The sequence below is a fragment of the Oncorhynchus keta genome, unplaced genomic scaffold (genome assembly GCF_023373465.1).
Source record: "Oncorhynchus keta strain PuntledgeMale-10-30-2019 unplaced genomic scaffold, Oket_V2 Un_contig_2515_pilon_pilon, whole genome shotgun sequence".
In the NCBI taxonomy this organism is placed as follows: Eukaryota; Metazoa; Chordata; class Actinopteri; order Salmoniformes; family Salmonidae; genus Oncorhynchus; species Oncorhynchus keta.
Window position 1 is genome coordinate 60,054 of NW_026284295.1, and position 21,767 is coordinate 81,820.

Consider the following 21,767-nt stretch of genomic DNA (forward strand, 5'->3'; position numbering starts at 1 on the left):
AAATAACATGACACATCTCAGAATGCAATTTGACTGCGTATGAAGGCAGATAGCCAATCAAAGCACACACACACCGACATGCATAGGAGAGCATTGTTCACTTCAAAGCATGAACTCTTTTAGCTGAGTGTCTAGTAGTTAGTTGAGTGAAATCCAGAGATGATTACAGAGGTAAAGATTTTAGAGACTTGGATTGTTTGATTGAGCCAAGAATGACGCAAATATTCAGCAGCAATGACAGCATTATTATACAAGATTTTCACACTTGGTGTCAACCTCTGGTAACGCCTCAACATTTCAATTAATTTGTTTCAATTAATTGGCTTGAATATGTCATCTGAACATCTATGAGACGAATATCCTTATCCTTGCCTGAGACTTGTTTGCAGAGGCCAGGCTGTAAACCTGCTGGGTGTAAATCTGTATACCCACCATCTGCATGTTAGTGAGGCTGACAAGCTCTCACCCAAGGAAGGGCTCTTTCTGCTCAAAATGACAGTCTCTCTCTCTCTCTCTCTCTCTCTCTCTCTCTCTCTCTCTCTCTCTCTCTCTCTCTCTCTCTCTCGGCCTCTCTCTCTCTCGGCCTCTCTCTCTCGGCCTCTCTCTCTCTCTCTTGGCCTCTCTCTCTCGGCCTCTCTCTCTCTCGGCCTCTCCCTCTCTCTCGGCCTCTCTCTCTCTCTCGGCCTCTCTCTCTCTCGGCCTCTCTCTCTCACTCAGCCTCTCCCTCTCTCTCGGACACTCTCCCTCTTGGCCTCTCTCTCTCGTCCTCTCTCTCTCGGCCTCTCTCTCCCTCGGCCTCTCTCTCTCTCTCTCTCTCGGCCTCTCTCTCTCGGCCTCTCTCTCTCGGCCTCTCTCTCTCGGTCTCTGTCTGTCTGTGTGTCCTCCTCTTTTCCTCTCTTTTCACTTCCATCCACTCCCTGAATATCACTGGGTCTCTGTTACTGACTGGGTCTCTGTTTCTGACTGGGTCTCTGTTACTGTTTCTTTCTCAATTCCTTTCCTGTCACTGTAAGGAGGAGACATATTTGACCAGTATGGGAAGGGTTTCACCTTGCATAGAAAGGTATCTCTAGGGTCTCTGGTACTCGGTAACTTATCTTCCTCAATGGTGCGGCAAGGGCAAATCATTTTACCTACAGCTGAGGTTTTGTGTGTGTGTGTGTGTGTGTGTGTGTGTGTGTGTGTGTGTGTGTGTGTGTGTGTGTGTGTGTGTGTGTGTGTGTGTGTGTGTGTGTGTGTGTGTGTGTGTGTGTGTGTGTGTGTGTGCGTGCGTGCGTGCGTGCGTGCGTGCGTGCGTGCGTGCGTGCGTGCGTGCGTGCGTGTGTGTGTGCGTGCGTATACTAGGTTCACCTAGTCATCCAAACTGCCGTTTCCTTTCTGAAAACTGTCAGACAACTCTTTCAATTCCAATTTTATTTTCTGTTACTTGCATTATTTTGTACAATGTCTCAGGTCACATACTGGCTGGTGGGACCCACACACACCACACAAATACCCCCCTGAACATATTAAGACCCCGTGTGTGTCTGTGTGTAAGAAACATTAGAAAACAGAAGGAAAGGAGGCCAGAAGTAACATGTCAATATTCCAGGTGGTTGGGAACATAACTACGTTTGATACCAACATTGGTCCTTCATCCTCAACATGATTCTTTTGGTCTGTCAGGGTGTGCTTACATGGAGAATTCCTCTCTGAAACAAACACAGACACACATAAACACACAGACACAGAGGATGTAGTCTTGTGGCAGTCCCAAGGTAATAGTGATTAGTTGTATAAGGGTAAATGATGACCCTCTGGAGAGGTGTAAAGTACCCCTGTGCTTGGGGCGGGGTCTACCCGTGTTTGTGTATGTGTATGTGTGCGTGCGTGAGTGAGTGTGTGCGTGTGTGTGTTTGTGTTTGTGTGTGTATGTGTGTGTGGCAGTCTCTCTGGGGGTGCCACAGGGTTCAATTCTCGGGCTGCTGGCGATGCTCTGATCCACCTCTATGCAGACGACACCATTCTGTATGCATCTGGCCCTTCTCTGGACACTTCCTTAACAAACCTCCAAACAAGATTCAATGCCATACAACTCTCCTTCCGTGGCCTCCAATTGCTCTTAAATACTAGTAAAGCGAAATGCATGCTCTTCAACCGATCGCTGCCCGCACCTGCCCGTCTAACATCACTACTCTGGAAGGTTCTGACTTAGAATATGTGGACAACTATAAATACCTAGGTGTCTGGTTAGACTGTAAACCTTCCTTCCAGACTCATATCTCCAATCCAAAATCAAACCTAGAATAGGCTTCCTTTTTCGCAACAAATCCTCCTTCACTCATGCTGCCAAACATACCCTCATAAAACTGACTATCCTACCGATCCTTGACTTCGGCGATGTAATTGACAAAATAGCCTCCAACACTCTAAGCAAATTGGATGTAGTCTATCACAGTGCCATTCGTTTTGTCACCAAAACCCCATATACTACCCACCACTGTGTCCTTTATGCTCTAGTTGGTTGGTCCTTGCTACATATTCGTCGCCAAACCCACTGGCTCCAGGTCATCTATATGTCTTTGCGAGGTAAAGCTCCGCCTTATCTCAGCTCACTGGTCACCATGGCAACACCCACCAGTAGCACGTGCTCCAGCAGGTATATTTCCTTGGTCATCCCCAAAGCCAACACCTCTTTTGGCCACCTTTCCTTCCAGTTCTCTGCTGCCAATAACTGGAACAAATTGCAAAAATCACTGAAGTTGGAGACTTATATCTCCCTCACTAACTTTAAGCATCAGCTGTCAGAGCAGCTTACCGATCGCTGCAGCTGTACACAGCCCATCTGTAAATGGCCCATCCAACCAACTACCTACCTCATCCCCATATTTGTTTTAGATTTTCTTTTGCACACCAGTATTTCTACTTGCACATCTATCACTGCAGTGTTTAATTGCTAAACTGTAATTACTTTGCCACTACGGCCTATTTATTGCCTTACCCACTTACTTCATTTGCACCCACTGTATACAGATGTTTCTATTGTGTTATTGACTGTACGTTTGTTTGTGTGTAACGCTGTGTTGTTGTTAGTGTCGCACTGCTTTGCTTTATCTTGGCCAGGTCGCAGTTGTAAATGACAACTTGTTCTCAACTGGCCTCCCTGGTTAAATAAAGGTGAAATAAAAAAATAAAAAATAAAAGTATGTGTGTGTGTGTGTGTGTGTGTGTGTGTGTGTGTGTGTGTGTGTGTGTGTGTGTGTGTGTGTGTGTGTGTGTGTGTGTGTGTGTGTGTGTGTGTGTGTGTGTGTGTGTGTGTGAATGCGTTCATGCATGTTTGTGTGTACGTGTGTGTGCGTGTGCATGTGTGCGTGTGCCGTCAAGGCAATGTCCAGGTCCCAACACAAAACACATGAGTAGCTTTCATATAGTTTTTTAATGTTTTAGTCCAATGTTGGGCTCATTCCATTTGCTAAAGGGATGGGTTGCTTGTTTTTCTGAGTTTTGTTGTTGTTTAGGGCATGGATTTAAGTTATGTTTGTTTACTCTGCCATAGATTCCATCTTAAAGGCAAAACTGCCATCAGGAGGTTTATTTGAAATTAAAATGCAAGTCACTGATCCAAATGTTTATCTCAATCTGTCTCTCCATCTCGCTCTCTCAATCACTTTCTCCTCCCACTCTCTCCTCTTCTCTCCTTTCTCACTCTCTCCTTCCTCTCTCTCTCCCTTCTCCCCTAGCTATCAAGATGAAGATCAAAGAAGTGAAGAAAGAGAATGGCGACCGTAAACTCATCGCCGCTCAGAAGAAGAAGAAGGTGCTCAAGATGGGTGTCCTGCGTAAAAAGGACTTGAAGAAGCTGACGCTGTACATAAAGAATGGAGCCAACTGCCCCTGTGCTCAGCTGGACAACCTTGGCAGTAACTTCCTTATCATGGGCCGGAAAGTGGACCAGCAGCTGCTGCTTATGTCCATCCACAAATGGGAGAAGAAGAGTACAGAGTTGAAGTTCGCCATCAAGTACATGAAGAGTCAGCAGTGTCCCACCTATCATACAGTCTTCCAGTGACCTTACTGATACAACTATCACAACCCCAGTCTTCCCCAAATGTCTCCCCCTCTCCCCTCTATCCTTCCAGTCAGTTGTCTCCCCCCTCCCCACTATCCCTCCAGTCAGTTATCTCCTCCTCTCCCCTCTATCCCTCCAGTCAGTTGTCTCCCCCCTCCCCACTATCCCTCCAGTCAGTTATCTCCTCCTCTCCCCTCTATCCCTCCAGTCAGTTATCTCCCCCTCTCCCCTCTATCCCTCCAGTCAGTTGTCTCCCCCCTCCCCTCTATCCCTCCAGTCAGTTATCTCCCCCTCTCCCCTCTATCCCTCCAGTCAGTTGTCTCCCCCTCCCCTCTATCCCTCCAGTCAGTTATCTCCCCCTCTCCCCTCTATCCCTCCAGTCAGTTATCTCCTCCTCTCCCCTCTATCCCTCCAGTCAGTTGTCTCCCCCTCCCCTCTATCCCTCCAGTCAGTTATCTCCCCCTCTCCCCTCTATCCCTCCAGTCAGATGTCTCTCCTCTCCCCTCTATCCTTCCAGTCAGTTATCTCCCCCTCTCCCCTATATCCCTCTAGTCAGTTGTCTCCCCCTCCCCTCTATCCCTGTAGTCAGTTGTCTCCCCCTCTCCCCTGTATCCCTCCAGTCAGTTATCTCCCCCTCTCCCCTCTATCCCTCCAGTCAGTTATCTCCCCCTCTCCCCTCTATCCCTCCAGTCAGATGTCTCCCCTCTATCCCTCCAGTCAGATGTCTCCCCCCTCCCCTCTATCCCTCCAGTCAGTTGTCTCCCCCTCTCCCCTCTATCCCTCCAGTCAGATGTCTCCCCTCTATCCCTCCAGTCAGATGTCTCCCCCTCCCCTCTATCCCTCCAGTCAGATGTCTCCCCCTCCCCTCTATCCCTCCAGTCAGATGTCTCCCCTCTATCCCTCCAGTCAGATGTCTCCCCCTCTCCCCTCTATCCCTCCAGTCAGATGTCTCCCCTCTCCCCTCTATCCCTCCAGTCAGTTATCTCCCCCTCTCCCCTCTATCCCTCCAGTCAGATGTCTCCCCTCTATCCCTCCAGTCAGATGTCTCCCCCCTCCCCTCTATCCCTCCAGTCAGATGTCTCCCCTCTATCCCTCCAGTCAGATGTCTCCCCTCTCCCCTCTATCCCTCCAGTCAGTTATCTCCCCTCTCCCCTCTATCCCTCCAGTCAGATGTCTCCCCTCTATCCCTCCAGTCAGATGTCTCCCCTCTCCCCTCTATCCCTCCAGTCAGATGTCTCCCCTCTATCCCTCCAGTCAGATGTCTCCCCCCTCCCCTCTATCCCTCCAGTCAGTTGTCTCCCCCTCTCCCCTCTATCCCTCCAGTCAGATGTCTCCCCCTCCCCTCTATCCCTCCAGTCAGATGTCTCCCCTCTCCCCTCTATCCCTCCAGTCAGTTGTCTCCCCCTCTCCCCTCTATCCCTCCAGTCAGATGTCTCCCCTCTCCCCTCTATCCCTCCAGTCAGTTATCTCCCCCTCTCCCCTCTATCCCTCCAGTCAGATGTCTCCCCCTCTCCCCTCTATCCCTCCAGTCAGATGTCTCCCCTCTCCCTCTATCCCTCCAGTCAGTTATCTCCCCCTCCCCTCTATCCCTCCAGTCAGTTGTCTCCCCCTCCCTCTATCCCTCCAGTCAGTTGTCTCCCCCTCCCCTCTATCCCTCCAGTCAGTTATCTCCCCCTCTCCCCTCTATCCCTCCAGTCAGTTGTCTCTCCCTCTCCCCTCTATCCCTCCAGTCAGATGTCTCCCCCTCCCCTCTATACCTCCAGTCAGTTATCTCCCCTCTCCCCTCTAACCCTCCAGTCAGTTGTCTCCCCCTCCCCTCTATCCCTCCAGTCAGTTGTCTCCCCCTCCCCTCTATCCCTCCAGTCAGTTTTCTCCCCCCTCCCCTCTATCCCTCCAGTCAGTTGTCTCCCCCCTCCCCTCTATCCCTCCAGTCAGTTTTCTCCCCCCTCCCCTCAATCCCTCCAGTCAGATGTCTCCCTCTCCCCTCTATCCCTCCAGTCAGATGTCTCCCCCTCTCCCCTCTATCCCTCCAGTCAGTTGTCTCCCCCTCCCCTCTATCCCTCCAGTCAGTTGTCTCCCCCCTCCCCTCTATCCCTCCAGTCAGTTATCTCCCCTCTCACCTCTATCCCTCCAGTCAGTTTTCTCCCCCCTCCCCTCTATCCCTCCAGTCAGTTATCTCCCCTCTCCCTCTATCCCTCCAGTCAGTTGTCTCCCCCTCCCCTCTATCCCTCCAGTCAGTTATCTCCCCTCTCCCTCTATCCCTCCAGTCAGTTGTCTCCCCCTCCCTCTATCCCTCCAGTCAGTTATCTCCCCCTCTCCCCTCTATCCCTCCAGTCAGTTGTCTCCCCCCTCCCCTCTATCCCTCCAGTCAGTTGTCTCCCCCCTCCCCTCTATCCCTCCAGTCAGTTGTCTCCCCCTCCCCTCTCTCCCGCCCGTCAGTTGTCTCCCCCCTCCCCTCTATCCCTCCAGTCAGTTGTCTCCCCTCTCCCCTCTATCCCTCCAGTCAGTTGTCTCCCCCCTCCCCTCTATCCCTCCAGTCAGTTATCTCCCCCTCTCCCCTCTATCCCTCCAGTCAGTTGTCTCCCCCCTCCCCACTATCCCTCCAGTCAGTTATCTCCCCCTCTCCCCTCTATCCCTCCAGTCAGTTGTCTCCCCCTCCCCTCTATCCCTCCAGTCAGTTATCTCCCCTCTCCCCTCTATCCCTCCAGTCAGTTGTCTCCCCCTCCCCTCTATCCCTCCAGTCAGTTGTCTCCCCCCTCCCCTCTATCCCTCCAGTCAGTTGTCTCCCCCCCTCCCCTCTATCCCTCCAGTCAGTTGTCTCTCACTCTCCCCTCTATCCCTCCAGTCAGATGTCTCCCCCCTCCCCTCTATCCCTCCAGTCAGTTATCTCCCCCTCTCCCCTCTATCCCTCCAGTCAGTTATCTCCTCCTCTCCCCTCTATCCCTCCAGTCAGATGTCTCCCCCCTCCCCTCTATCCCTCCAGTCAGTTATCTCCCCCTCTCCCCTCTATCCCTCCAGTCAGATGTCTCCCCTCTCCCCTCAATTCTTCAAGTCAGTTGTCTCCCCCTCTCCCCTCTATCCCTCCAGTCAGATGTCTCCCCTCTCCCTCAATTCTTCAAGTCAGTTGTCTCCCCCTCTCCCCTCTATCCCTCCAGTCAGTTGTCTCCCCCTCTCCCCTCTATCCCTCCAGTCAGTTGTCTCCCCCTCTCCCCTCTATCCCTCCAGTCAGTTGTCTCCCCCTCTCCCCTCTATCCCTCCAGTCAGATGTCTCCCCCTCTCCCCTCTATCCCTCCAGTCAGTTGTCTCCCCTCTCCCCTCAATTCTTCAAGTCAGATGTCTCCCCCTCTCCCCTCTATCCCTCCAGTCAGTTGTCTCCCCTCTCCCCTCAATTCTTCAAGTCAGATGTCTCCCCCTCTCCCCTCTATCCCTCCAGTCAGATGTCTCCCCTCTCCCCTCAATTCTTCAAGTCAGATGTCTCCCCTCTCCCCTCTATCCCTCCAGTCAGATGTCTCCCCTCTCCCCTCAATTCTTCAAGTCAGATGTCTCCCCTCTCCCCTCTATCCCCCCAGTCAGTTGTCTCCCCTCTCCCCTCAATTCTTCAAGTCAGATGTCCCCTCCCCTCTATCCCTCCAGTCAGATGTCTCCCCTCTCCCCTCAATTCTTCAAGTCAGTTGTCTCCCCCTCTCCCCACTATCCCTCCAGTCAGATGTCTCCCCCCTCCCCTCTATCCCTCCAGTCAGATGTCTCTCCATCTCCCCTCTATCCTTCCAGATAAATGTCTCCCTCTCTACCGTCTATCCTTCCTGTCTTCCCCAGATGCTTCCCCCTCTCCCATATGTCCTTCCAGTTTCCTACCTATCATACTGTTTTCCAGTGACATTGTGGAGATGTATCCTTCATATCTCACAAATGTCACTTGTATCCTATTTGTATCAGATTAGCTTTCCCATCTAGCCTGCTCCCAGATATGTCTGTGCTCCATTGCTGTTCAAGCCAACATGTCAATGAGACACAGGGAGCTGGGCAGGATAACACAAACAGCCTGGCAGTCAGGCTACTTCCCACCTGTCTATCTATCCCAGTCTCTCCCAAGTCTCCTCCAGTCTCTCTCCCAAGTCTCCCCCAGTCTCTCTCCCAAGTCTCCCCCAGTCTCTCTCCCAGTCTCTCTCCCCAATTCTCTCACAGTCCCTCTCCCAAGTCTCTCCCAGTCTCTCTCCCAGTCTCTCTCCCAAGTCTCCCCCAGTCTCTCTCCCAAGTCTCCCCCAGTCTCTCTCCCAAGTCTCTCCCAGTCTCTCTCCCAAGTCTCCCCCAGTCTCTCTCCCAAGTCTCTCCCAGTCTCTCTCCCAAGTCTCTCCCAGTCTCTCTCCCAAGTCTCTCCCAAGTCTCTCCCAGTCTCTCTCCCAAGTCTCCCCCAGTCTCTCTCCCAAGTCTCTCCCAGTCTCTCTCCCAAGTCTCCCCCAGTCTCTCTCCCAATTCTCCCCCAGTCTCTCTCCCAAGTCTCCCCCAGTCTCTCTCCCAAGTCTCCCCCAGTCTCTCTCCCAAGTCTCCCCCAGTCTCTCTCCCAGTCTTTCTCCCAAGTCTCCCCAGTCTCTCTCCCAAGTCTCCCCCAGTCTCTCTCCCAAGTCTCCCCCAGTCTCTCCACCAGTCTCTCTCCCAAGTCTCCCCCAGTCTCTATCCCAAGTCTCCACCAGTCTCTCTCCCAAGTCTCCCCCAGTCTCTTCACCAGTCTCTCTCCCAAGTCTCTCCCAGTCTCTCCCCCAGTCTCTCCACCAGCCTCTCTCCCAAATCTCTCCCAGTCTCTCCCCCAGTCTCTCCACCAGTCTCTCTCCCAAGTCTCCACCAGTCTCTCTCCCAAGTCTCCCCCAGTCTCTCTCCCAAGTCTCCCCCAGTCTCTCTCCCAAGTCTCTCCCAGTCTCTCTCCCAAGTCTCCCCCAGTCTCTCTCCCAAGTCTCCCCCAGTCTCTCTCCCAAGTCTCCCCCAGTCTCTCCACCAGTCTCTCTCCCAAGTCTCTCCCAGTCTCTCTCCCAAGTCTCTCCCAGTCTCCCCCAGTCTCTCTCCCAAGTCTCTCCCAGTCTCCCCAGTCTCTCTCCCAGTCTCCCCCAGTCTCCCCCAGTTTTCCACATATCCCACCATGTTCTAGCAAACACCCTCCAGACCTCTCAGCTTGCTTCCTAGCACAAACATTGAACCTTTCTTTGGCCCAATATCTTTCCTGCTACCCACCTACCCACCTCCCCCCCACCCCCCTGTAGCCTATTCTGTTAACTCACTAACTCACTAGCTAGCCCTACCATACAGTAGCACCTTCTCTGTCTGTTATACCTGCCCCGAGAGCCCCAAAGAATCTCAGAATTTATAACAGATAACTCGCTGATATTTTTCTACTAATTTTCTTTCCTGTTTTTGAGATGGTTACTACAGATTTTTGATACAGGGGTGCTGGTGTTACTGCCCTGCCATATTGTACTCAGCGTTTATCACACACGATGTGACGGGATCCTCCAAGACACTATTCAATTCTTATATCCTATAAATAAAACAATCACATGTATATTTTACAGCAATCAATTTATCATTATGACGATAGCAGAGGAACATAGTAAAAATGATGGCATGACTTCGTACAGATGGCAGTAGTGCTTGCAGTGTGGTGCTTTGAATAGTTTTGTAAATCTTCGAGAGGATGCGGCCATTAGAGTAGAGCAAGCTTCAAGATGTGATGAATGAATGATTGTGAGAAAAAGGGGAAAGAGAAAATTTGCCACACACCATGTGTAAAAAAGGTTGTAAGTTCAGGAGCCTCTGAAATTGAAAACTCCGTCTGTCCAGAGTGTATATAGAAAACAGTTTGCCATTCTGCTCATAATCATGACTGAGCTAGATCAGGTATTTTCTGAAAACACAGAGGTTGCAAAATAATTTTAACATTCACAATAATCTCAGGTTTTCTAGAAATACTGATCGGAGGATTCACACATTTCTTCTGATCCCAGGAATCTTCCTACCAGGATTTCCAGAAATGGTGTGAATTTAGGGAGTTACTGGGAGATTTCACGCCAGGATAGACCAAAAATACTTCCCAGATTGTTCTTGCAATTCTCAAATAAAAACTTAATTGGAGGAAGGATGTTTGACATGCTTTTATCATTTGAATAACTTTTTAGACCTTCATGCCTCCTGTAAGACCCTATGACCTGTGACCTGTGAAACGCACTCGATACACACCTTGGTGTCATCATACTCCTCATAGTGTGCTGTAGCATATAGAGGTTGTCTAGATTCTGAAATACAATTTGTCACATTCATTTATTCAACATTAAACATATGAATATCCTTTTAGATTTTCTTTATTTTAAGACATATGGTTTGGAACAATATACTCTACAAGTACATCACATTTCCCGAGTGGGCTCTCTGCAAATGTTTAAGTTCTGCTATATTTTATGAGCATCAACAACACAGTGAATGGGAAAATGTATTCTGCTGGTGATTTGCTGAATGTGCAATCCTAAAGGAGGGCTGTGATTGGTTAATGACCTATGATGTCAAATTCTATATATAAAATGGGTCATATCTTCAAAGGTACCAGAGAGCCACTCTGGAAATGTCACGTGTTTGAAAAGTATATTGTTCCTAACTATATGGCTAAAAATAATTTAAATAAAAATATATAAACTTTTGAGATATTAACATGTATTTGTTTATGTTTTAGAGCACACAAGGAGTATAATGACACAAAGACTATGTAAGGTTCACAGATTACAGACATGTATATATATGTTTTTTTTTCATCGCTATTTAAAACTAAATTGTGATACAAATGTGAAAAGCATGTGAAGCATCCGTTCTCCCAATGATGTTTCTATGTGAGAATTGGCAGAAGAATCTGAGATAACAAAAATCTTGGCATGGAATCGCCCTACTAGAATTTTGCAAGCCTACACAGGAACATTATGGAATATTCAAATAACACCTTACGCTGGTCTTTTCATGGTCTTTACATGGTCTTTACCATGGTCTTTTCATGGTCTTTTCATGGTCTTTACCATGGTCTTTTCATGGTCTTTACCATGGTCTTTACCATGGTCTTTTCATGGTCTTTTCATGGTCTTTACCATGGTCTTTTCATGGTCTTTTCATGGTCTTTTCATGGTCTTTACCATGGTCTTTTCATGGTCTTTTCATGGTCTTTACCATGGTCTTTATCATGGTCTTTACCATGGTCTTTTCATGGTCTTTACATGGTCTTTACCATGGTCTTTACCATGGTCTTTACCATGGTCTTTTCATGGTCTTTTCATGGTCTTTACCATGGTCTTTATCATGGTCTTTATCATGGTCTTTACCATGGTCTTTACATGGTCTTTACCATGGTCTTTTCATGGTCTTTACCATGGTCTTTATCATGGTCTTTATCATGGTCTTTACCATGGTCTTTACATGGTCTTTACCATGGTCTTTACCATGGTCTTTACCATGGTCTTTACATGGTCTTTACCATGGTCTTTACATGGTCTTTACCATGGTCTTTACATGGTCTTTACCATGGTCTTTACCATGGTCTTTACATGGTCTTTACCATGGTCTTTACATGGTCTTTATCATGGTCTTTTCATGGTCTTTACCATGGTCTTTACCATGGTCTTTTCATGGTCTTTACCATGGTCTTTACCATGGTCTTTTTCATGGTCTTTACCATGGTATTTTCATGGTCTTTACATGGTCTTTACCATGGTCTTTTCATGGTCTTTACCATGGTCTTTACCATGGTCTTTATCATGGTCTTTACCATGGTCTTTTCATGGTCTTTACATAGTCTTTACCATGGTCTTTTCATGGTCTTTACCATGGTCTTTACCATGGTCTTTTCATGGTCTTTACATGGTCTTTACCATGGTCTTTTCATGGTCTTTACCATGGTCTTTTCATGGTCTTTTCATGGTATTTACCATGGTCTTTATCATGGTCTTTACATGGTCTTTATCATGGTCTTTACCATGGTCTTTTCATGGTATTTACCATGGTCTTTATCATGGTCTTTACATGGTCTTTATCATGGTCTTTTCATGGTCTTTACCATGGTCTTTACCATGGTCTTTACCATGGTCTTTATATGGTCTTTACCATGGTCTTTTCATGGTCTTTACCATGGTCTTTACCATGGTCTTTATCATGGTCTTTATCATGGTCTTTACCATGGTCTTTACCATGGTCTTTATCATGGTCTTTACCATGGTCTTTACCATGGTCTTTTCATGGTCTTTATCATGGTCTTTACCATGGTCTTTATCATGGTCTTTATCATGGTCTTTACCATGGTCTTTATCATGGTCTTTATCATGGTCTTTACCATGGTCTTTACCATGGTCTTTACCATGGTCTTTATCATGGTCTTTATCATGGTCTTTATCATGGTCTTTACCATGGTCTTTTCATGCTTCTTATTTTGTGTAGATTAAAGGGGACATTTTTAAATAATTGTGGAAAAAAATAGGTTGTAGATATGAAAAATATTTTAAAAAGAAGACATGGATGGATGAATTGATTGAAAGAAGATGTTTATGGATGGATTGATGCTGCCACTGACTGTGGTACAGCGCAGCCTGCATTGGGACAATAAGCCTACTGCTCAAAACCAGAAACAGAGAGAGAAGGAAACTACATCTTAGAAAAGCAAGAGGGAAAAGGACTTTGAGGACGCAACAACAGCCAGAGACAGAGAGACTCACACTATGGACTAAACTAGAAATATGTCTCTTTTTAGTACGGTTCCCTAGTTACCAGGTATTTACTTATGTATTCAAATCTAACAGAATTGAACAAAATAACGGTGGTAAAATGGCTGTAGTGAAAAAATGTTCCATATTAAAAATGTTTTTTTTTTATTTGTTGTAATTTGCTTCAATTATACTTTATGGTATGATATGGTACACCAGGAATCGTACATGGAGACAGAGCACATGAACTCACTTTTGCTTTAATCAGAAAAATATTCATTTTTTTACTTCTGCAGTTATGTTTTTAACCAATACAACTATAAGTAGTTCTGTTACTGAAACACTTTTTATTGTTTTGCAAAAAATAAATAAATAAAATATACTAGAAATGTATATTAAAAGAAGTATCTTATTGGTGCCATTTATTTTCAAACCAAAATATATATGGGATTTTGGCATTCACTATGTAAGATGGTTTACTCTATGGGAACTCCAAGGCATTTTTGTTTGTTTCTCTTTGTAAAACACTTACTCTCATGATAAGATACTGTACAATATGTACAGTGGGGAGAACAAGTATTTGATACACTACTGATTTTGCAGGTTTTCCTACTTACAAAGCATGTAGAGGTCTGTAATCTTTATCATAGGTACACCTCAACTGTGAGAGATGGAATCTAAAACAAAAATCCAGAAAATCACATTGTATGATTTTTAAGTAATTAATTAGCATTTTATTGCATGACATAAGTATTTGATACATCAGAAAAGCAGAACTTAATATTTGGTACAGAAACCTTTGTTTGCAATTACAGAGATCATACGTTTCCTGTAGTTATTGACAAGGTTTGTACACACTGCAGTTTGTACACACTCCATACAGACCTTCTCCAGAGCCTTCAGGTTTTGGGGCTGTCGCTGGGCAATACAGACTTTCAGCTCCCTCCAAAGATTTTCCACTGGGTTCAGGTCTGGAGACTGGCTAGGCCACTCCAGGACCTTGAGATGCTTCTTATGGAGCCACTCCTTAGTTGCCCTGGCTGTGTGTTTCGGGTCGTTGTCATGCTGGAAGACCCAGCCACGACTCATCTTCAATGCTCTTACTGGGGGAAGGAGGTTGTTGGCCAAGATCTCGCGATACATGGCCCCATCCATCCTCCCCTCAATACGGTGCAGTCGTCCTGTCCCCTTTGCTGAAAAGCATCCCCAAAGAATGACGTTTCCACCTCCATGCTTCACGGTTGGGATGGTGTTCTTGGGGTTGTACTCATCCTTCTTCTTCCTCCAAACACGGTAAGTGGAGTTTAGACCAAAAAGCTATATTTTTGTCTCATCAGACCACATGACCTTCTCCCATTCCTCATCTGGATCATCCAGATGGTCATTGGCAAACTTCAGACGGGCCTGGACATGCGCTGGCTTGAGCAGGGGGACCTTGCGTTCGCTGCAAAGATTTTAATCCATGACGGCGTAGTGTGTTACTAATGGTTTTCTTTGAGACTGTGGTCCCAGCTCTCTTCAGGTCATTGACCAGGTCCTGCCGTGTAGTTCTGGGCTGATCCCTCACCTTCCTCATGATCATTGATGCCCCACGAGGTGAGATCTTGCATGGAGCCCCAGACCGAGGGTGATTGATCGTCATCTTGAACTTCTTTCATTTTCTAATAATTGCGCCAACAGTTGTTGCCTTCTCACCAAGCTGCTTGCCTATTGTCCCGTAGCCCATCCCAGCCTTGTGCAGATCTACAATCTTCTACCTGATGTCCTTACACAGCTCTCAGGTCTTGGCCATTGTGGAGAGGTTGGAGTCTGTTTGATTGAGTGTGTGGACAGGTGTCTTTTATACAGGTAACAAGTTCAAACAGGTGCAGTTAATACAGGTAATGAGTGGAGAACAGGAGGGATTCTTAAAGAAAAACTAACAGGTCTGTGAGAGCCTGGAATTCTTACTGGTTGGTTGGTGATGATCAAATACTTATGTCATGCAATAAAATGCAATTTAATTGCTTAAAAATCATGTGATTTTCTGGATTGTTGTTTTGTAAGTAGGAAAACCTGCAAAATCGTCAGTGTATCAAATACTTGTTCTCCCCACTGTATATACATTAATACAAACACAGCTTCTCCACTTTACACACATTTATAATACTAACTCAAATCTAAGGGATAAGATAGCCAAACAAGTATTTGATAGCAAACACACACATACAGACAACCACACACACAAATTCACACACACACACAAGCATCTGTCTCAGAGGGCTAAGTCACCTTGTGCCTTCCCTCCAGGCAGCATTAGCGTTTGTGTGGGTGTCCTCCTTCCTTCTCCGGTAATTGTGTGTGTGTGTGTTTCCTCCCACATTCCAGCCTGTCTCTTCAGCAGCAGGTCTGACTGTATGTCTGGAGGAGTTCCAGACAGTCCAACACAGCAGACAGCTCTCCCCAGCCCACACTGCCTCTAATCAGGCTACACACAAAGACCAGTCTCCCTGGGCTGAAGCTACTACCCAGGGAAAAGGGAGAGAGAAAGAGAGATAAAAAGTGAGAGAGAGAGGGAGAGAAAGTGTGTGAGAGAGTGAGAGCGAGAGAGAGAGAGAGAGAGAGAGAGAGAGAGAGAGAGAGAGAGGAGAGGGAGAGAGAGAGAGAGAGAGAGAGAGAGAGAGAGAGAGAGAGAGAGAGTGGTTGAGAGATGATTTAAACAGACAACGTCTGCATATCTGACACACTGAAAGGGACACACACACCACACCCATTCAATAACACACACTCTACTGTGGGATCTGGGATTTATATAACAGGGTTGCCAAAACCTGTTAAAAGGAAGCAAAATACATTGACAGTTCTGATATAGTGCACACACATTCTCTAAATATATTCTTAGACAATGCTGTACTGTAGTGTATGATATATAAAAACCTGTTGAACAGTATGGGCTCACTCAACTCTTCAACCACTGAACCACCCAGGAGGGTGAGAGCGTGATGGAGGAGCGAGAAAAGGGGAGAGAGATAGAGAGAGAGACAGCAGAAAAATGACAGGACAGAGAAAAGAGCGAGAGGGAAAAGAGGGAGATGGAAAGTGAGATATGCTTTCTGGCTGTGTCCCATCCCCCATCTATCTTCACCTCCTCAAAGGTCACTTAGCGTGACTAATGAGGTTCTGAGGAGGGACCCTGGATACAGACAGGAGCCAGCTCTGTCCTCTGGTCCCCTTTACAAACACACACACACACGCATGCATGCACGCACGCACGCACGCACGCACACACACACACACACACACACACACACACACACACACACACACACACACACACACACACACACTGTTGAGTCTGGCTATTGTCCTTCGACTGTTTCTGTGAATCTCCCCCTGATCTCCCGCTGCTCTCCCCGTGCTCTCCCCATGTTCTACCTCTGCTCTCCCTCTGCTCTCCCCCTGTTCTCCCTCTGCTCTCCCCTGTTCTCCCCCTGCTCTCCCCCTGTTCTCCCCCTGTTCTCCACTGCTCTCCCCTGTTCTCCCCTGTTCTCCCCCTGTTCTCCCCCTGTTCTCCCCCTGTTCTCCCCTGTTCTCCCCTGTTCTCCCCTGTTCTCCCCTGCTCTCCCCTGTTCTCCACTGCTCTCCCCCTGTTCTCCCCTGTTCTCCCCCTGTTCTCCCCTGCTCTCCCCCTGTTCTCCACTGCTCTCCCCCTGCTCTCCCCTGTTCTCCCCTGCTCTCCCCTGCTCTCCCCTGTTCTCCACTGCTCTCCCCCTGTTCTCCCTGTTCTCCCCTGTTCTCCCTCTGCTCTCCCCCTGTTCTCCCCCCCTCCCCCTGTTCTCCCTCTGCTCTCCCCCTGTTCTCACCCTGTTCTCCCCTGCTCTCCCCTGTTCTCCCCCTGCTCTCCCCCTGTTCTCCCCTGTTCTCCCCTGCTCTCCCCTGTTCTCCCCTGTTCTCCCCCTGTTCTCCCCTGTTCTCCCCTGTTCTCCCCTGCTCTCCCCTGTTCTCCCTGTTCTCCCCCTGTTCTCCCCTGTTCTCCCTCTGCTCTCCCCTGTTCTCCCCTGTTCTCCCCCTGCTCTCCCCCTGTTCTCCCCTGCTCTCCCCCTGTTCTCCCCTGCTCTCCCCCTGCTGCTCTCGCCCTGTTCTCCCCCTGCTCTCCCCCTGTTCTCCACTGCTCTCCCCTGCTCTCCCCTGTTCTCCCCCTGCTCTCCCCCTCCCCCTGTTCTCCACTGCTCTCCCCTGTTCTCCCTGTTCTCCCCTGTTCTCCCTCTCTCTCCCCCTGTTCTCCCCCTGCTCTCCCCCTGTTCTCCCTCTCTCCCCTGTTCTCCCCCTGTTCTCCCCCTGCTCTCCCCCTGTTCTCCCCCTGCTCTCCCCTGTTCTCCCCTGTTCTCCCCTGCTCTCCCCTGTTCTCCCCTGTTCTCCCCCTGTTCTCCTCTGTTCTCCCCTGTTCTCCCCTGTTCTCCCCTGTTCTCCCTCTGCTCTCCCTCTGCTCTCCCCTGTTCTCCCCTGTTCTCCCCTGTTCTCCCTCTGCTCTCCCCTGCTCTCCCCTGTTCTCCCCTGCTCTCCCCCTGTTCTCCCCTGTTCTCCCCTGTTCTCCCTCTCTCCCCTGTTCTCCCCTGCTCTCCCCTGTTCTCCCCTGTTCTCCCCTGTTCTCCCTCTGCTCTCCCCTGTTCTCCCCCTCCCCTGCTCTCCCCCTGTTCTCCCCTGCTCTCCCCTGTTCTCCCCTGCTCTCCCCTGTTCTCCCCTGTTCTCCCCTGTTCTCCCCCTGCTCTCCCCTGCTCTCCCCCTGTTCTCCCCTGCTCTCCCCTGTTCTCCCCTGTTCTCCCCTGCTCTCCCCTGTTCTCCCCTGTTCTCCCCCTGTTCTCCCCCTGCTCTCCCCCTGTTCTCCCCTGCTCTCCCCCTGTTCTCGCCCTGTTTCCCCCCTGCCGCCCCACTAGGCTACACTGGGGCGGCAGCGTAGCCTAGTGGTTAGAGCGTTGGACTAGTAACTAAAAGGTTGCGAAGTTCAAACCTACGAGCTGACAAAGTACAAATCTGTCGTTCTGCCCCTGAACAGGCAGTTAACCCACTGTTCCCAGGCCGTCACTGAAAATAAGAATGTGTTCTTAACTGACTTGCCTGGTTAAATAAAGGTAAAAAAAAAATCAAAATTCCCCCTGCACACACACACACTGCAGGAGAATGGGTCCTTTGTGTGCCTTTATTGCGGTGCGGTGATAAGGGGAACCTTTTTCACAGTTGATTAGAGCCTGTCTGTCTGCTTGTCACCTCTGTCTGCAAACACACACATGCACGCACACATGCACGCACACAAAAGCACACACACACACACGCATGCATGCACAAACACACACACGCAAAAACAGACACACGCATGCACAAACACACACACACAGAACACGAAGAACACAGTTGTTTAACAACTACAGAGAGATGACAGTATTTGTATTTCGTCCTGCAGACCATGTAGAACCAAGAAAAATGAGACAGGTTCAGTGTGTATTATCAAAGTGAAGAAAAGCTAAGGTACGACTAGCGGTGTAAAGTACTTCAATAGTTTTTGGGGTATCTGTACTTTACTTTACTATTTGAATCAGGCCTTAATGGTTGAATTGCTGCAAAGAAACTAAAGGACACCAATAAGAAGAAGATACTTGCTTGGGCCAAGAAACACGAGCAATGGACATTAGACGAGTGGAAATGTGTCCTTTGGTCTTATGAGTCCAAATTTGAGGTTTTTGGTTTAAACCACTGTGCCTTTGTGAGATGAAGAGTGGGTGAACGGATGATCTCCGCATGTGTGGTACTCATCGTGAAGCATGGAGGAGTTATGGTGTGGGGGTGCTTTGCTGGTGACACTGTCTGTGATTTATTTAAAATTCAAGCCACAATTCAAGCATTCTACAGCGATATGCCATCCCATCTAGTTTGAGCTGTGGGACTATTTGTTTTTCAACAGGACAATGACCCAACACGAGGTGTGTTGGGGCTATTTGACCAAGAAGGAGAGTGATGAAGTGTTGCATCAGATGACGTCGCCTCCACAATCACCCGACCTCAACCCAATTGAGATGGTTTGGGATGAGTTGGACTGCAGTGTGAAAGAAAAGCAGCCAACAAGTGCTCAGCTAATGTGAGAACACATTCAAGACTGTTGGAAAAGCATTCCAGGTCATGCTGGTTGAGAGAATGCCAAGAGTGTGCAAAGCTGTTATCAAGGCAAAGGGAGGCTACTTTGAAGAATCTAAAATAACATTTGGAATTTCATTTTGTATTTCTTCACTATTATTGTACAATGTAGAACATATAAAACATTAAGAAAAACCCTTGAAAGAGTAGGTGTGTCCAAACTTTTGAGTGGTACTGTACCTCTCTCTCTCTCTCTCTCTCTCTCACTCTGTCCCTCTCTCTCTCTCTCTCTCTCTCTCTCTCTCTCTCTCTCTCTCTGTCTCTCTCTCTCTCTCTCTCTCTCTCTCTCTCTCTCTGTCTCTGTCTCTGTCTCTCTCTCTCTCTCTCTCTCTCTCTCTCTCTCTCTCTCTCTCTCTGTCTCTGTCTCTGTCTCTGTCTCTCTCTCTCTCTCTCTCTCTCTCTCTCTCTCTCTCTCTCTCTCTCTCTCTCTGTCTCTGTCTCTGTCTCTGTCTCTGTCTCTCTCTCTCTCTCTCTCTCTCTCTCTCTCTCTCTCTCTCTCTCTCTCTCTCTCTCTCTCTCTGTCTCTGTCTCTCTCTCTCTCTCTCTCTCTCTCTCTCAATTCAAGGGCTTTATTGGCATGGGGAAACATGTGTTAACATTGCCAAAGCAAGTGAGGTAGACAACATACAAAGTGAATATATAAAGTGAAAAACAACAAAAATTAACAGTAAACATTACACATACAACAGTTTCAAAACAGTAAAGACATTACAAATGTCATATTATATATATATATATATATATATATATATATATATACACATATATATATATATATATATATATATATATATATATATATATATATATATATATATACATATATACATATACATACATACACAATGTACAAATAATTAAAGGACACAAGATAAAATAAATAAGCATAAATATGGGTTGTATTTACAATGGTGTTTGTTCTTCACTCTCTCTCTCTCTCTCTGTCTCTGTCTCTGTCTCTCTCTCTCTCTCTCTTTCTCTCTCTCTCTCTCTCTCTCTCTCTCTCTCTCTCTCTCTCTCTCTCTCTCTCTCTCTCTCTCTCTCTCTCTGAGAGATACAACAAACACATGATCACACACACATATGTAAAGGTAGGTAGGGAGAGAGAGAGGGAGAGGAGATGGAAAGGTCTCCAGAGACAAAGAGAGATACAAACAGATAGACAGACAGATAGACAGTGGGAGGTCATTAGGAGTGACACCGGTGGTTAAGCCTCCATGTCTGTCGTCAACTTTGAACTTTGAGCCCAAGCGAGCAAAGGGGGGGTTTTGTCACTGTGACAACACTAATTGAGGTAATCCCTATACTCTCCCATAGAGACCCTATTAAATTACTAGAGGGATATACTCAGTCCTGTCAGGTCCTTTCAGTCCCTAGTCAATGGGGATGGAGAGAGAGAGAGAGCCAGAGAGACAGAGAGAGAGAGAGAGAGAGACAGAGAGACAGAGAGAGAGAGAGAGAGAGAGAGAGAGAGAGAGAGAGAATAGGACAACATACAAACCCTCCAACCCAAAAGGCCTTTGGTGTTGATGGTATCCTCAATGAAATGATAAAATATACAGACCACATATTCCAATTGGCTATACTTAAACTCATTAACATCATCCTCAGCTGCCCATGTCCTTTAATGTTGATGATGTGGTAATTACTGACAAGAAGCACCTGGTTGAGCTCTTTAAAACTTCTTCGGAATCGGTTTCCCTTCCACGGGATGGTTGAGCGGATAGGGATGGACGTAGGCGAATGCGATTAGCATGAGTTTATAAGTAACACGAACATTTCCCAGTACAGAGACATATCTGAAATTGGCAGAAAACTTAAATTCTTGTTAATCTAACTGCACTGTCCAATTTACAGTAGCTATTACAGTGAAAGTGGCGGCAGGTAGCCTAGTGGTTAGAGCATTGAACTTGTAACCAAAAGGTTGCAAGATCGAATCCCTGAGCTGGCAAGATAAAATTCTGTTCTTCTGCTCCTGAACAACGCAGTAAACCCACTGTTTCTTGGCCAGCATCGAAAATAAGAATTTGTTCTTAACTGACTTGCCTAGTTGAATAAAGCTAAAATAAACCTATTTTTTCAAAGAATACCTTGCTATTGTTTGAGGAGAGTGCCCAGTTTTGAACATGAAAAGTTATTAATAAAGAAATGAGGCATGTTTGGGCACCCTTCATACAACAGAAATGCAATGGTTCATTGGATCAGCCTAAAACTTTGCACATGCACTGCTGCCATACAGTGGCCAAAATCTCAATTGCACCTGGGCTGGAATAATACATTACGGATTTTCTCTTGCATTTCAAAGATGATTTTACAAAAAAATACAAAAGAATGGATAGTTTTTTCTTTGTATTATATTTTACCAAATCTATTGTGTTACATTCTATTATATTCCTTTCACATTTCCATAAACTTCAAAGTGTTTCCTTTCAAATGGTATGAAGAATACGCATATCCTTGCTTCAGGGCCTGAGCTACAGGCAGTTAGATTTGGGTAAGTCATTTTAGGCAAACATTTATATAAAGTGCAGATCTTTAAGAGGTTTTAATCACCACTTTATTAAGTCAGGATTCCTATTTGACTGAGCCATGCCTCCTTGCCCATTTCCTCATCGCCCACCCCTTCTACCTCAACTACCCCGATGCTTCTCCCTCTACAAAGTTTCTCCCTGCAGGCTGTCCCTGAGTCCGAGGTGCTAAAGGAGCTCCTTAAACTTGACCCCCAAAAAACATCTGGGTCAGATGGTTGAGACCCTTTCTTCTTTAAGGTTGCTGCCCCTATCATCATCAATCCTATCTCCAAACTTTTTAACCTGTCTCTCCATTCTGGGGAGGTT

The 21,767-nt window shown here is 47.2% G+C and overlaps 2 protein-coding genes across 25 annotated transcripts; both read left to right on the plus strand.

Annotated features, from left to right (window-relative positions):
• Positions 1-3,390: 3,390 nt before the first annotated feature.
• On the plus strand, positions 3,391-4,869 carry LOC127922305 (secreted frizzled-related protein 1-like). The gene has a single exon (XM_052506004.1). It carries the CDS (start codon positions 3,605-3,607, stop codon positions 4,046-4,048), a length of 444 nt encoding a protein of 147 aa, XP_052361964.1. The 5' UTR covers positions 3,391-3,604; the 3' UTR covers positions 4,049-4,869.
• Positions 4,870-8,015: 3,146 nt separating this feature from the next.
• Positions 8,016-13,169, plus strand: LOC127922304 (DNA-directed RNA polymerase II subunit RPB1-like). 24 transcript variants are annotated; one of them, XM_052505996.1, is made up of 4 exons: positions 8,016-8,169; positions 8,333-8,429; positions 8,533-9,109; positions 9,142-13,169. In XM_052505996.1, the coding sequence occupies exons 1-4, from the start codon at positions 8,016-8,018 to the stop codon at positions 9,298-9,300; spliced, it is 987 nt and encodes a 328-aa protein (XP_052361956.1). In that variant the 3' UTR covers positions 9,301-13,169. The 24 variants fall into 24 exon arrangements, with proteins under 24 accessions (XP_052361956.1, XP_052361945.1, XP_052361950.1 ...); XM_052505998.1 differs by having other exon boundaries at positions 8,026-8,169; positions 8,464-9,109; XM_052505991.1 differs by having other exon boundaries at positions 8,026-8,169; positions 8,487-9,109.
• The last annotated feature ends 8,598 nt before the right edge of the window (positions 13,170-21,767 follow it).

Excerpts from the sequence above, each read along its gene's own strand:
- LOC127922304 (XM_052505980.1), top strand. The coding sequence starts at position 8,047 with ATGTCAATGAGACACAGGGAGCTGGGCAGGATAACACAAACAGCCTGG. Across the intron at positions 8,430-8,486 it reads CTCTCCCAAGTCTCTCCCAA|TCTCTCTCCCAAGTCTCCCC; the intron begins GTCTCTCCCAGT and ends AGTCTCTCCCAG.
- LOC127922305 (XM_052506004.1), top strand. The coding sequence starts at position 3,605 with ATGTTTATCTCAATCTGTCTCTCCATCTCGCTCTCTCAATCACTTTCT.